Source organism: Triturus cristatus, chromosome 6 (assembly GCF_964204655.1).
Source record: "Triturus cristatus chromosome 6, aTriCri1.1, whole genome shotgun sequence".
Lineage (NCBI taxonomy): Eukaryota > Metazoa > Chordata > Amphibia > Caudata > Salamandridae > Triturus > Triturus cristatus.
Genome location: NC_140589.1, coordinates 1,470,914,453 through 1,470,926,671, shown reverse-complemented (window position 1 = coordinate 1,470,926,671; position 12,219 = coordinate 1,470,914,453). Strand labels below are relative to the sequence as shown.

Genomic DNA, 12,219 nt, shown 5'->3' with positions numbered 1-12,219 from the left:
GCATGAAGCAGTGCACAACGGTACAGGTAACGACCAGCATTGTGCAGGGTTTTTTGATAGTGGGCATTTGTGCAAGTTGGAAAGGAGGGAAATCTGCTCCCGGAGTCCATCACTGCGCCTGTAGCTTGCTAACAAAGGAGCGCGCTTAGCCGAGTCTGCCACTTCAAGGGAGCTCAAATCATATTCTGCCCAATCTGAGAAAAGCGCACTGAGATCTTCAGGGTGAACTGCCTTAACGTGGCCGAGGTGACCCCCAGCTCCCCCAGCAAAGTCCGAGGACTGCTCCAGGTACTGGGAGAGCCGGAGCTGGCATACGTCCCAGAAAAGGGATGAGTTCACACGAGGGAAGGGCTCTGATAAGACAAGCGCTTAATATTTTTCGTGAAGCCTATCCCTCATTATGCCCGGAGTGAAGGTATCACTGCTGCCGGCCCCATTCGGCGCGAAAACCGGAAGTCGGGCAGCGTCATGCCTGTCGTGGGGTGGGACTTCCTCCTTCCGCGGGAAGCCCGCGCCCACGGAGTGGCTGGCCAAGAGGAGAAGTGGTGACGCGGGGCTCCCATGCCTGAGGAAGAGCCCAGCGGTGGCGGCAGAAGTAAGGAGAAGCCCTGGGTCAGAAGTGGCGGCTGAGGCCGCCGATGCAAGTGCGGGGCTCCCATGAGTGAGGGAAGCTCTGCGTGTGCCAGATCATGCGAGGCGGAGGAGATGAGACCAGGGGAGTCCTGAGAAGGAGCCTGTAGCAGCCACAAAAGAGCCCGGTGAGTGGGGCTCAGTTGTACCGTGGGGGCTGGTGCGTGTGTTTGTTGAGTGATCGAGTACGCGTGCAATGGCTGGGGGCGGCTGGTGCGTGTGTGTTTATTGGCTCAGTTACTGCATGCAGCTGACTTGCGTGGACGGAAGGGGGACAGGAGATGTGCACACCGCGTGACTGTACGTGCGCTTACACAGGCTCCAATCGCCCTGCGCGTGCCCATCTCCTTACCCACTTCCGAGGCAAGTCAGCAACAATAGATCTCGCTGGCGACAGCGCTTTTGCGCTGCGTTCGCCATGCGAGACCTAAAACAGGCCCAGGGGCAAGGCGGGCTGGTTTAAATAGCAATGCATGACTTCGGTGTCTGTGTCTTACTGAGGCGTTGCTATGCACATAACAGGTGGTAGGAAGCATGGGAACTAAGAAAAGTACCACTAAGTAAAGTGGAATGACAGAGCGTTAAATAACGCATTGGGCATCATGAGATGAGGAAGGAGTGAAACATGAACTGCGAGCAGCCTGTGTTCCTCTGAGGGGTGGTGGCTGTATCCAAGCACTTCTTTCCTGCTTCTGCATTAGTACGCATGACTGCAGTGTGTTTATATGCCGCCTAACAGGGCTTTAAGTGGGCCGGGTCTCACCGGTGCTGAGCACCAGCAGTTTTTTATAGGGGGACTCGAAACGGGTCCCTATCAGGCTCCGTGTTGTGCCCTGGAACAGGCTTTCCGTGTGTCTTTTACGGACTGCAGTGACAGCGGGCCCATCGATGTGCGCGTGCTCACCTCTCACTAGTGGATAAGTTACGGCATGACGTCATGCCAGTGGAGCGTTGTAGTGGAAGGGAATAGTCCTGACTTGTTGTAGGTATAATGTTGCTTGTATTATATATCTGGATGCAATAATGGAAACCACAGAATACCAGTCGGGTGGCACACCATGCTTAAAACAGATTTGTATTTTACGTGTTTTTAAACCACGGCCTTAACTGCATTGGCCACGCCCCTTAGCCCCCCCCTCCCGTTTTTTCATCCCACTTAAAGCCCTGCCGCCTAGTGTACAGAAAAGTATGTACACAATCTTCGAGTTGCTCGAATAGTGGGGCGTGTTCTCTTTTTTTGCGCTAGAGTAATCACATTTAGATGACATAGTATGGGTGGGGTGGGGGTGGGCGTGTCCCTGTACACACTCCACTTGCTCTTATGATCCATTTACAATAGTCTGGACACCGGACTGTATTCGTACCTGCTGCACGACTTTGCCACGTTGTCAGGGCCTCTTTTTTATGTAAACTTGTTATCTCCTCACAATGACTGCTTAAGTGGACATGCTCAGTTGGATTAAATATCAGTCAGTCTGAATGGCCTTTGGGATGGCGCGTGCTGTCGCTCGTGAGTGCCACCTGCTCAAAGGTCTGTGTATCATTTGTGTGCAGTAGCTTAATGTGAAGCAGAAAAGTCCGTTATGACTCCCCCGAATCAATGTGTGTAAAAGGTGCTTGAAAGTGTTTAATGATTTAGCAATTAACATATTGATGAACTTTTCCAACTTGCCCAGGGAAAAGGAGCACGACCTAGAACGGAGGTACGAGCTGCTGAACCGGGAGTTGCGGGCGATGCTTGCCATAGAAGGTAAGATGTGTGCATTTGAGGCTGCTCTGCTCGACAGACAAAATTAGCATTTTTCCCTCAAGGTGTTGCCAATGTATGCAAAGCACGTTTTCTCCCCCAAGATATAGTAATCATGTTAAAGGCCATAGTTAACGTGCTCGGTGACGCACTTCAGTTACTGTCTCTACCTATGTACTGTTTCTTTAAGAACAATGATGGTTAGACTGTGTAATGAGATTTCAGACGTAATATTAATTCAGATTTGACTTTCCGTGGGCGATGTTTTAGTAATTTGAAGAAATATTTGCAGAGTAATAGTAGGGGGAAGAGGTTCACTCCATCCGTAGCGCATTGCCCCTTCTTGCACATTCCACATTTACTTCATGCTCAGCATTGTATACGAGAAGTAAGTGCAGGGGGTATGTTTGATTGTTTGAGCTTCCAGAGTGGTACCCCGGTAAAATGACTTCAGTAATTGTCCTTTGTAAACAAATTTGCACAATCCCTTACTGGCTGTCTCCCTGCTATGGCCTTTTGCCGCCAGTGGCTTGCGTTCTCCCAAAAGTACATTCTCTCTGCAGCTGCGGTTTCTATTCTCTCACGAGGCGAATGGCAGGGAGGTGTAAGGGAAATCCTGCTTATCTCTTTTATTCTTCCTTCAAGTGAACTGCGGAATAATCCGGGCTGAAACATAATATAAGTAAATATCCAGATAGCTTTAACGGTGCTTTCATTTTACAAACAATTCCAAATACCTTAAGTGTTTCGAAGGCCATCCTGTTAAGACCTCTCTGTTGCAAATGCTGACTTACAGTTCAAAGATGTCAACTTAAAAGTTAATCCGCGAGGCGCTGTAGAACGGACCTTTTGTCTAATCAATGCAAATTGATTTTGCTATTCTACATTGACCTCGAGCCCTTTGACTGCCCATGGTAATTTCTTTCTTCACCTGATAAGGTACCTGATCCATAAGAAATCAATTGTAATTAGTTTGGAGACTTTGGTAGAAGCCTAAGTTTGGAGGAGAGAAAGCTGAGGCAGCCCTGTGACTTTCTGATACTCGTCAATGTTGCGGCCTCTGCAATGGCAATTTCAGATGAATATGAAAAGAGCAGTATATTTCAGTTACATTTCTGTTCAGCTGGATGGAATTTTGACCATGGCTCTGAACTGAAAGAATGGGATTCCTCTCGAGGTGAATGGCCTAATATACCCTATTTGCTATCCATAAAAATGTTTCTGAACATCTTGAACCAGTGTTTAGATGCTTACAGCAGGCTAAAGCAGACTGGCTCCACACTTTTTTTTTTTTATGTCCCAAACTGGCTGGCTTTTGGCAGGCCTGTATTTCTCATCCTTAGTGAATGTTTACAGAGTACGATTATGCTTGAGGTCTTGACGATTTTAATTGACATATCCCCTGTTCCTCAAAATCCGAATATTTTCTGCCTTCGCCTTATCCGTTGCTCGGTGATTGATTCTTCAATACTGGAGGTTCGCTAAGGTTCCCACGGTTAGGAACGGGCTTGAGAAACGTAAGAGTACCTCGGCCTCTGAGGAGACATATGCTAGGCTGATCAGTGCCTTAACAAGGCATACAGCTCTCTGGGAACCAGTAGTAATGTATGTCAATAACATATATATATATATATCAATTTATATATATTACCTACTGGCGGTCGCCAGTAGGTAGTTATAGTTAGGACCTATTATCCATAGGAAATTCGCAACATTCTATTTGGAATAACTTTGGCGCCGGTTGACGAATCTTCGCAAAATATTCAAAACTCGTGGCCCGCTCCGGTCCGCTCGTATCCTGAATGTCTCGGGGTGATTCGTCAAGCGGGGGCCGAGAAAAAAGGGGGGTCCCAAAACGTGTTTTCCCCATGCAATTTTCCATAGGGACCGTTAGTCGCAGCTTCAGCCCTAACTGCTGAACGGAATTACACCAAATTTGGCAAAAAGGTAGCCCTTGGTTCACACTCGTGCCTTTTGCTTAAATGGTGTAAATCCGTTCAGTAGTTCCTGAGAAAATCAAAAGTAAAATCATAGATATATCTACAGGCGCGGTGGATCCGCGCACCCTGCCGAGCACGAGCTGTATGCTAATTGGCTGACAACACTCCAAACCAGGAAGTGTTGGCAGCCATCTTGTGAAGAGAAGAAAAAACACGCAGAACGCAAAAAGGGGGCAGGATAGAAACACCCTGACCCCTAGGCCTGCTTAGGGGATCCCATGAGGACCCCCAGGGCCCCCCAAAAATATATATATTTTTAAAAACGGCAAAATCCACGCTGGGTGCGCGGATCCTGCCGATCCCCCCCAAAAAAACGAAGCGCGGGCTCCCGCGCTTCAATGAATATTAGCCCCCAGGGGGGCCAAATCCCAGGGGCATGTTATAAATAGTGTGGGGGGCCCAATCTCCCCCCACACTGCCCCGGGGACCACCACCCCCAGGAGAAAAGTATGAATAAATGCGGAAGAGCACACAGCCCCAGGGGCCGCCACCTAGCCGGGGCTCGACTTTATTAACTTTGCGGGGGGGGCACACAGCCCCCCCGCAGCCCTGGGGACCGCCACCCCCGGGGCTTTTTTAAATAAATACATACCCTGTGTGGGGGGGCTCAATCCCCCCCACATGCCCCGGGGACCGCCACCTCCCCGGGGCACTGAAGATTCAAAATGGGGGGTCCGTGACAGACCCCACATGCCCCGGGGACCACCACCCCCAGGGCTTTGTAAAATATGGGAGGGGGGCCGCGCGGCCCCCCTCCTGGAGCCTTGTTGTGGCCCTGGGGACCGCCACCCCCAGGGTCGGCTCCTGCAGTATCCTGGGGTGACTACCCCCAGGACACTGTAGTTTGCTATGGCAAGGCAGGAGCCTCGCGGCTCCCGCCCTGTCATAGCAAACTGCTTTGCTATTTGGAAGAGAGAGCAGGAAACCTGCTCTCTCTTCCAAATAGCAAAGTAAAATGCTTTTCCACAGGGGGCGCAGCATGTTAGCTGCTCCCCCTGTGGAAAAGCAATGCCGGCTCCCGCAGGACGCGTGGAGCCGGCCGGGACCATGGGGGGATTGGGGACCCCCCCAGGGTCCCCAACAAGAGCCCCCGGGGCTACAAGTGACCCGGGAGGGGTGCCACGCGCCCCACTCCCCAATATGTAAATTAAAAAAATAAAATAAAGAAAGGCCGGCCCCAGGGGATGGGGTGCACGGGGCCATAAACGGCCTAAGGAGGGGGGCAAGGCAGCCCTCCTCCTATATGCACATTTTTTTTTTATTTAAAGGATCATGCCCCGGGGGATGGGGTCCCCAAGGCCGATTATGGCCTTGGGAGGGGGGCCACGCAGCCCCTTCCTGAATTAAAAAAAAAAAAAGAAATTAGGGGGCAGGCCCTGGGGGATGGTGTCCCCAGGGCCAAAATATTAGGAAAAGAAGGGGGGCAAAACAGCCCCCCTTCTTAAACACAAAAAAAAGAAAAAGACCGGCATCATGCCGGAGGCCACGCCCCCTTCTTGTAGCACTCTACAAACGCGCCCCCTGGCGCATTTGCAGAGGGGGAACAAATTCCCCTTGAATACTGGGGTTCCCTGGGGGCCAACTAGCCCACCAGAAACCTCCAGTATTCGCCAGGGGGCTGCGTTGCAGAGAGGTGGTCTGAGGCCACGCCCCTTTTTACACCTCTCTGCAACGCAGCTCTGTGGCGCTTATTGGAGGTAGCTGGTGGGCTAGGTGCAACCCAGGGACCCTCAGTATTCAAGGGGAGTTAATCTCCCAACTTAAAATGCGCCACAGGGCAAGTTTGCACAGTGGTGAAGTGAGGGGGCAGGGCCTGAGTTCACATGTGTGCAAACACATCCTGTGGCACGGTTTAGGTTGGGGAATTATTTCCTTGTCAATCTTGAGGGTCCCTAGGGGCCAACTAGCCCACCAGGTACCTCCAGTAAGCGCCACGGAGCTTCGTTGCAGAGTGTTGTAAAAAGGGGCATGGCCTCTGAATACCTCTATGCAACGCAGCCCCCTGGCGCATACTGGAGGTACCTGGTGGGCTAGTTGGCCCCCAGGGACCCACAGGATTGAGGAGGAATTAATTCTCTAACTTGAAACGCGCCACAGGGCGTGTTTGCAGACAGTTCACCTCAGGACACGCCCCTTTCCTTCACCACTGTGCAAACACACCCTGTGGCGCGTTTTAAGTTGGCGAATTAATTCTCTTTCAATACTGAGGGTCCCTGAGGGCCAAATAGCCCAACAGGTATCTCCAGTATGCGCCAGGGAGCTGCGTTGCAGACAGGTGTTCAGAGGCCACGCCCCTTTTAAACCTCTCTGCAACGCAGCTCTGTGGCGCTTACTGGATGTACCTTCTGGGCTAGTTGGACTCTAGGGACCCTCAGGATTGAAGGGGAATAATTTCCCCAACTTAAAACGCGCCACAGGGCGTGTTTGCACAGTGGTGAATGGAGGGGATGGTGTAGGAAAGTGGCTCTATATATACTGGACCGAAGTAAAATCAGCCGAACTACGAATTCCGATTTACTCACCTGTTATCAGGAGAGAACCCAGTGCTGCATCTTTTAGCCCCGCACTGACCCTGCAAAGTAATTCTAACCGTACTTACGAGTAACTTGTATTTCCTTCCATAGGAATCCATTATCTTGTTTTCACCAGAAAAGTTTCTAAGTGTCAACTTTTAAAATACAATAATATTCCTTAAAAATCACTAGTGTAACCAAAACGCTTTTACTCAACTGTTTACAGGAGATGTCCCAGGACTGAATCTAGGATCCAGTCTTGTGGTTAGAAAAGTAATCCATAAAGTAACTAATTGCATTTAACTAGAAATTCCCATTGAGCTCAATGTTGCATTGGGTTTGAAATTGTGTTGCCCATTGCAACAACTGTAACTACTGTACTCAAAAGTCTATTGCCTATTTGCAAAGTATTTAAACTAAAGTAATTCATTCTGAGAAAGTATATTTTGTAATGTAATGTATAATGTAATTATAATGTAATTTAAAAAATAAAATATCTAAAAATAAATTGTTTAAAAAAATGTAGCAAATCAGTATCAAAAAAATAAATATAACAATTAATACATTTAGAAATTGTCATTTACAAAACCTTTGAAATTCACTGAAAAAATCATAGGTTTCAGACATGTTATAGTTAGGAATTAGCATTTAAAAAAAACCTTAGAAATTCACAGAAAAAACCATAGGTTTCAGGGGCGTTATAGCTTGTTGGACATTTCACTCGTACAAAACTATAGAAATTCCCCAGTTATAGTTAGTTCAGCTAACTATAACTCGCGCACCCGCAATGCACTGCTGATGATGTCACATATTACATCACTCATGACATGGTCAGTGACATCACTCATGACATCACTGATGACATCTCAAATGACATCATCCTTGTGATAAGAGTGGCAGACCTCCTCTCACCCTAATATAACCTTTGATACACACACTCAAAAATAGAAACTAACATTTTCCAAACAATGGTCATACCAATACCAGTTACAACAACCTATTCAGTAATTCTAAGATCTACATACACATCCACTCATACACCAACAGTCCTATATAGTCACTCATACATGTACTCACTCATCATATGTACTCATACACATCCTGTTACACACCGCCACTCATCCAGAGTTACTCACACACATAGTCACTCATGCTAATAAAGAATCAAACATCCATTTACTTTCATATACAGTTATACACACACAGCACACTTACTTCTACAGAAAGTTACACATACTTACTCTTTTAAAAAATCACTTAAAGAAACACATACTTATTCATACAGGAACTCTTCCAATATCTCACTCTCACATATACTCACTTATATACAGCAATACTCACATATATTGGTTTAAAACATATGTAGTTACTTATAAAGACACTATTGAGACAGTTATTCACTCACTAACACACCCATACACACACACACACTCATCCACCCATACAGTCCTGCACACATACTGTCTTCAACACATACAAACAGTGACGTACTCATTCATGCATCTATGCACTAAGTATTACCCTCCACTGAACCATACAGACACTCAGACATTCATACTGATACTCGAAAACCAAGCAATAACCCATATAGACACTCATGCAGCTACTCACCAACCCATGCAGTCACTTATACACAAAGTGAGAGACAGATACAGATATTTACATATTTAAACATTACTCAGTAACCCATGTATTCACTAAGATACACTTAATCAGTCCGTTATACAATCAATTTTACACAAAAAAAATCATCCATTTATATACCCATTTATTCTTCCATCGACCTTGAGATCTACAGATATAAAAAATATTTAACTTTCAGAAAGACACACATTCACTAGATGATGTCATCAGTTACGTCATTTGAGATGTCATCAGTGATGTCTTGAGTAATGTCACTGACCATGTCATGAGTGATGTAATATGTTACGTCATTAGCAGTGCATTGCGGGCGCGCGAGTTATAGTTAGCTGAACTAACTATAACGAGGGAATTTCTATGGTTTTGTACGAGTGAAATGTCCAACTAACTATAACACCCCTGAAACCTATGTTTAATTCTGTGAATATATATATATATATATATATATATATATATATATATATATATATATATATATATATATATATATATATATATATATATATATATAATTTAAAAAAAAATGTGGGATTTCTTAACCTAACTCAGACAAAAAAGGCAACATTTGGAGCAATAAAGTGCAAAACTGCATAATTTCATATCAGTTTGCCTAAAATTATATACAAAACAGCAATCGTCCATTACAGCCAGTGTATTACCAGACAAAAAGTGCATCATATACCCTTATCCAGCCCTACATACAACTTGAATTGGTGTTTATCTCCTGTACAATGCACTTTATTAATATGACAGGTGCGGCCATTGGGTCTGCGGATTTGTTCTAGGGAGGAATACATGTGTGATCTTTATCCATGTCTATACGGTTTTTATAGACTAATGATTGAAAACATGTTTTAGCTGCTCGCACTTTAGGTTACTATAGTTTTTGAAGAGGCATGAAATGTATTTGTGCAATTTCATTTCCGCAGCAAGAAAAGTCTGTGTTGTCATATAATGACTGTCTTCTTTTATTATGATGTTAATGCACATTGTTAAAAAAAAGTTTGGTGGTGTCCGCAGTTGCACAAGTCCAGTTGTAAAAAAAAATAAACATCTCCTCAGAGATGTAATAAATTACATGCCACACGTTTGCACCTAATGCCTCCGCAGTGTGAACCACCACCTCATCAGCGGCATACAGTTATCTGGTGGGAGTACGACCAGGGACTGGCTGGCTTTAGAGTTAAAGCGGCCTGTTCGGGGTGGGCCTGTGGCTTCGGGAAGGCTCTTAGGGCTTGGGAGAGACGCAGTCACAAGTCACCTGCCATGCGCTGCCTGGTGTATGACTGACTCTGCTCAACTTGGATCAGTAATTACAAAAAATAGCTATTTCAAGCGCTATTTTTAGAATTCTTTAGCCATGCTTCACAGCATTGAGAATGCTGTACAGCATGTCTATCACTCATTGGCAAAGCCAATATGTCCCAGAGGTCAGACTTGTTATGTTATCAGCATTTGTAACATTCACATCTATCATTAGCAGGGGCTTGGAACTTTATGAATTTATATGTTAACCAATTACCCATTTTTATGTTTCCAGTATTTAGACAGAGAATATTGTATGGTTGTTATAATTAATATTATTTTTCTGGTAAATGATTTGACTCTTTTGAGTTTGACTATGCTCACCAGAAATATTTTTGTTGACAAAGCAGACTAGTGAAGGGTAGAAGATCGGCCGATTGACAGATAAAGGTGCGGTATTAGACGTTGGCCATGTGTTTCAGCTTCAGCCATGCGTGTCAGCTTTTTTTCTTGATATAAGTTTACCAGTATTCTGTTTAGTGAAGACAGACACCTCTTAGCCAGCTGCTAAATTGATACTTGTGAGATCAAAGAGCCTTTTGCTATGCAGATGCATTTAACAGTGACCCTAGAAATCGACCAGTGTAGGTTGAAAGAAAGAATTGCTTCTTTTGCCATTTAGCAGCAGCATGGAGGACAAGATTGTAAAATCCTGGTAGATTTCAGACTGACTACACTTGAATCTCTCTACAGATAACTCTGATGACAGGCCATCTAGAAAGAGAGATTCATATGAGAATGTGTGCGGCCATAGAACCTCAGTGTAGAGGATTGTAGAATACCACACGCTCATGTTCTTGCTTGTGATGATTCCTCATCGCAGGCATGATCACGTGCAATGTTTTCTTTTGAACATGTAATGCTCACGAGTCTCACGGCTAGGTTCTTTCTCCATGGTTTCCACGGCCGCATGTTAGATGCGGTTGTGGACTTTATGGAGGTGGACCGCTGCCGGATGGGCTCCTGCGACTTTCAAATAAACGTCAAGAAAAGTACCTAAAAAATCTGAAGACCTCTTCTTTACATTTGGCGACGGGCGGGAGAAAGCAGAAGCTCGCCGCAACTTTTCATCCTGACAAACCCGAACATTCATTTTCAAAACTTCACTTCTATCCAAACAATCCTGGCAGGGACCCCACTCTGCCACAACCGGAGACGATCGGAGACCTTCACGCTGCGCAGGCAATTTTGTGAGTTTCCCCACTTCATTTCATATCGTTAGACGGCTACATCACTCATGACGTCAGCTGGCGGCCATCTTTGAATGGGCAATTAAACGCTTTACAGCACAGGCACACGTTGATAATGACGTTACTTGGTGGCCATTTTTAAATGGTCATTTAGACGCTCTGCAGCATTAAGCCACGCTCAAGCTTGCCTCAACGTGGCGGCCATCTTAAATTGGGCAAGATGGATCCTGCAGCCATTTTAAAAGGTTTTTCTTTAACCTCTTCTGTGCCCATGACGAGATAGTCTCGTCATGGAGCACGTTTGCGCTGTGCCCATGACGAGACTATCTCGTCATGAACCCCACCCACTAATGCAACGCCCGGCACAGGAGGGGGAAAGGGTGTGGCACTGAAGGGGTTAGGTTAATGGTGAAGGCCATTTTGGATTGGGAACCTTTTCCTTTCTTCTCAAATTTTGGCATACATATTGTTTTGGAAAGCTTCTTTTTATTGTTGGATTATTATTATTCATACATCTGCAGAATTTTTAAAAGTTATTAGACATTTTTTTTTAAATATTCAATTTTCAACAGTTTGTGCAGATTCATCTGTTTTTACAGAACTCTGGCAAACCTGCACAGCAATGGGACAAATGGAATAATTCTTTTGAAAACTTCCTTGTTGCTTTTTACACAGATAAATTCAATGCAAAAAGGAAGAGGGCCTTTTTATATAGCAATCTTGGCCTTGAGGGACAAGAAGTTTTCAACAGTCTTCCCTCAATATCTTCTGCAGGGCCAGACGAAGGCTTGAATGAATACCTGGAAGCTGTAACTCGATTGAACAACATTTTCTGAACAATCCAGCATTTTATTGGAAAGGTTCAACTTCAATAAAAGGAATCAATTAACAGATGAGTCAGTGGAAGAGTATATGTAGCGCTTAGGATCTTGGCAACAAAATGCAACTTTGGCCCATCTATTGACATCTCTATTAGAGATCAATTTGTCTTTGGATGTAACTCAAAGAAAATTCAAAAATGCTTACTTTCTTACAGAGATCCAACATTTTCAGAAGCAATCGACATGGCAACAGCCATTGAGCGCTCAATCTTTTCCATCAAATGTATTTCGTATGATACAAATTCTCAACCTATTAACACTGTTAACAATGTAGAAAAGCCAAGACGTTATCTGGTCGTAGTATCCAGAACT

At 45.2% G+C, this 12,219-nt stretch overlaps 1 protein-coding gene across 4 annotated transcripts in view; it reads left to right on the top strand.

The window, feature by feature from the left end:
- Positions 1 to 12,219, top strand: part of EHBP1 (EH domain binding protein 1) — a 2,118,711-nt gene that overhangs the window by 1,941,434 nt on the left and 165,058 nt on the right. For all 4 annotated transcript variants that reach the window (XM_085612564.1, XM_085612565.1, XM_085612563.1 and 1 more), the window contains one exon: positions 2,307 to 2,380. In XM_085612564.1, the coding sequence (XP_085468690.1) occupies positions 2,307 to 2,380 (74 nt within the window). The remainder of the gene's footprint in view (positions 1 to 2,306; positions 2,381 to 12,219) is intronic.